A 3,597-nucleotide genomic window follows, 5' to 3' on the forward strand; every position below is an offset into this window, starting at 1 on the left:
CTTCCTAGTGACTGCAGACTGCAAAATTCATAGAATCACAGAATCACAGAACAGCCTGGTTAAAGGCCCACAGCGCTCATCCCACGTCCCAACCCCCTGCTGTGTGCAGGTCGCCAACCAGCAGCCCAGGCTGCCCAGAGCCACATCCAGCCTGGCCTTGAATGCCTGCAGGGATGGGCATCCACAGCCTCCTTGGGCAACCTGTTCCAGTGCCTCACCACCCTCTGGGGGAAAAACTTCCTCCTCGTATCCAACCTAAACCTCCCGTCTCTGTTTAAAACCAATTCGGGATACTTGCCATCTGAAGAGCAGTTTCCTCTGTTCCATGGACCATGGCCTCCCATAGAAACCTGTGAAAGGGCAAAGCAGGTAAAAAGAGGAGCAATAAAAGGTGCTCTCTCTGCCTTTAAACACTGCAGCAACTCAAACTACAGCTGAAATGCACTGATGCAGCTCTCTCCACACATAGAGAATGCACGCTTTGCAGTAGGGCAGGACTTGGAGGCACATCATGGTTTAACCCAGCAGGCAGCCATGCACCACGCAGCAAAGGGATGGGGAGAGAACTGGGGGAAAAAATAAAATAGAAGTAAAAATTGTGGATTGAGATAAAGGTAGTACGTAAGACAGAGAAGGAGGAATGATAAAATAATAAAAACAAAAGAATACACAAAACAAGTGATGCACAACGTAATTGCTCACCACCCACTAATGGCCAGGCCCCCCCTCACCCCCCTCCCGGCAGCACAGCCATCCCCAGCCAACCTCTCCAGTCCTATTGTACAGCACAGTGCCACACGGTGCAGAACATCCCTTTGGCAGGTGGGATCAGCTGTCCTGGCTGCGCCTTCTCCCAGCTCCCTATGCTCTCCAGCCCCTCACTGAGAGTCTTTAATTCAGTGTGCGCGCTGATAAAAAACAACACCTGGTGTGTTATCACCATTATCCTCATCCTAAATCCAGAGCACAGCACCATGCCTGCTACCAGGAAGAAAATTAACTCCATCCCAGCTGAGCCCAGGATGAGGCAGCATCGCCGCCAGCGGCTGTGGTCAGGAACACAACCTGTGGGGATGCCCGTGATGGCACAGACCGTTTCACAGAGACCTTGTGTGGCCTCCACTGGAAAACACCAATCCCACGACCTTGTAAAGGGAAAGTCCAGACAAAGAAAGCACATCACGGAGCAGCCCTGAGGGCTGTCTGCTGACAGGAATGCTCACCAGTGAGCCGGGGCATTGCTGGCTCATACAACAGAACCGAATGCAGGACACACAGATCTGCTGTCAGCAAGCTCCATGGTGTTTCTGAGCATTTCTACTTCTGCCTCTTGCAGGTTTGGGAGGCTGTTGGGCACCAGTGTGTGACACGAGCTGGAGGCTGCAGCGGCACACAGCCTGCCCTGTGCCTGCCTGCCCTGCCCAGCACTGGGTGCAGTGAGGGGGCACTGCTGGTCCTGCAGCACCTCTCCCCATTGGGGCCACTGTCAGGGATAGGGCCTTCCTACTTCTGCTTGTAGAGAGATCTGGGAGGTGCAGAGCTGCTTGCAAAGCCAGTGGGTAAAAAAAAAAGCAGAGGAGAGCAAGTTTACCTGGGAGCAATGGGAGAACAGACAGGAACATGCATTGGGGAGATGCAGATTTAATTGCTTCTTAAAGAGAAAGTTAAGGGAAACACTTGAATGTTCAAGCTGAAGTCTAGCAAGAAATGGCATTTCAGCCATACAGTTAAGTCTCAGAATCACAGAATCATGGAATGGTTGAGGTTGGAAACGGACCTCTGGACGTCATCTGGTCCAATCTCTGCTCAAACAGAGCACCTACACCTACCTGCTCAGGTATGAAGCCTCGCAGACAATACATCATGTCTTAAACAGTGATGGCAATTAGCCATTAGGGCAGCTTCCTAGTGTCAGATGGGCTCAGTATCACGGGCATCTTTTAATTAGTCAAGCACTTTCTAGCAGACAAGAACAAGAACAGGGATTGAGAGAAGTGGATGCATTTGTTGTGCACGAGGGCAGACTGTAAGGACTCTGCTCATGCAGCAGAAAGGATTGGCTCTGCGTGCTGCCACGAGGCCAGAGCTGCCCTGAGGTGTGCGCTGCCTGTCAGGGACCCACATCCCTGCTGCCCCACAGCAGCCAGCACAAAGCATGGGCAGCCCGCTGGGCAGCACTGCAGCACGCACCGAGCGCTGTCGTTGCCAGTGGATCTTTTAACAAGCTTGAACATCTACATACCTGCGCCACTGGTTTTGAAGCAATATAGATTTGCTTTGCTAGCCATACCCCATGCATGGGGCCAAATCTAGAGTCACCCAAGGATCCCAGCAAGTATTTCATCTGAAGAACATATTTCCATGAAAAAGAGATTTTCTGTTGCCCAACCCATGGGAAGCCCTGCTCAGCCCACAGCTTAGGAGGCCCTGGGGGTCTGCACAGCCTTTGCACTGTGAGCTGACACTGCCTCACAGACGTGACATTCCTTTCTTACACATGCCGTGCCAGCAGCAGCATAGTTGACAACTCTCCAAGAGTATTCTGCCCAGAAAAAAAAAAAAAGATTAAACTGTACAAACAAAAACCTGTTGGCTCCTGCGGCAGCATCTCCATAGGAAGGATGCTCGTGCCCCGCTCTTTTAGGGACAGGTGAGCAGTGATGAGTTTTGCAGTGTGTTTGCCCCTTGGCTCTCCCGTGGCCCAGAAGATGACAGCAGTACCCAGTCAGCACCACTATTTGCCATCCTCTGGGCCATCAGTGAATGCTGGAGATGTGGGAAAGCAAAGTCCCAAGGCTGCAGCCATTCTCCACCACCCGCTCTGTCCCAGATTTGCAGATTTGGTCACCCAGCCACAAGACTGCCTGTGCCCTCTGGCTGCCTCCAGCACAGTCCAGGTGTCAGAAGGGAGCAGGGCTCTGTGTAGGACACGCTGTCCCTGCTCTGGGCTGGCCCTGCCCAGCAGTGCCCAGCTCAGCACCCTGCCTGCAGCCTGCTCCCCAGCATGTCAGTGCTACTGCAGGGTGAGGGATGCTCTTCCTCCTTCACTTTCTAGAAATCTCCTCCTTCTGGAGCAGCTCTGCTGACAGCATCTCTGTCCTTCTCTTTCCCAGGTCAGCTTTCCTACACTGACTATTCTTGTCTGACTCGTATTCCTCCTTGCTATCAGCTTCTCCGTTCCTACACTTTTTATTTGATTTGTGTTTATTTGTAGTGTTTTTGCCCCAGGCAAGGCAGCAGGCAGTGGGCTGCAGTGTGGTGATGCGCTGCCAGGAAAGGAGGAGATGCTTCTGACCAGCAGGTGCCAGGCATCGCCCAGCTGCAGAGGTGCGGAGCCGCATGCAGGAACAGCAGCTGGAGGGGGGGCAGGGCTACACGGAACTGCCACGGAACTCCCTGCAGGCAGGGAGGCAGGAGAAGCACACCCCAGGGTTTGGGCCCCGTGGTGCCTAGAGAAGAGAAAGAGCCACCGCGCTGTGCTGGAGCCAGAGCAGCGCATCCCTGTGCCACACCGTGATGCTGGGAGGGGGCTGCGCTGGGGCTCTGAGGGACGCATCCGTGCTCTGTGAGGGAGCTGTGGACCTTCACCGGGGGCTG

General features: G+C 53.7%; 2 protein-coding genes across 6 annotated transcripts in view; both read right to left on the reverse strand.

Moving 5' to 3' along the window:
• The window catches only part of LOC116216702 (protein O-GlcNAcase-like), a 14,305-nt gene extending 10,714 nt beyond the window's left edge, over positions 1 to 3,591 (reverse strand). For all 5 annotated transcript variants that reach the window (XR_004160009.1, XM_031553741.1, XM_031553742.1 and 2 more), the window contains exon 1: positions 299 to 3,591. Coding sequence is in view for 4 of the 5 variants with exons in the window: in XM_031553741.1 (XP_031409601.1) it covers positions 299 to 327 (29 nt within the window). In the remaining variant the exon portion in view is untranslated. The remainder of the gene's footprint in view (positions 1 to 298) is intronic.
• Positions 1 to 3,597, reverse strand: part of MDGA2 (MAM domain containing glycosylphosphatidylinositol anchor 2) — a 375,704-nt gene that overhangs the window by 275,717 nt on the left and 96,390 nt on the right. The gene's annotated exons all lie outside the window — the stretch shown is intronic.

This window comes from Meleagris gallopavo, chromosome 5, assembly GCF_000146605.3.
Source record: "Meleagris gallopavo isolate NT-WF06-2002-E0010 breed Aviagen turkey brand Nicholas breeding stock chromosome 5, Turkey_5.1, whole genome shotgun sequence".
Classification (NCBI taxonomy): domain Eukaryota; kingdom Metazoa; phylum Chordata; class Aves; order Galliformes; family Phasianidae; genus Meleagris; species Meleagris gallopavo.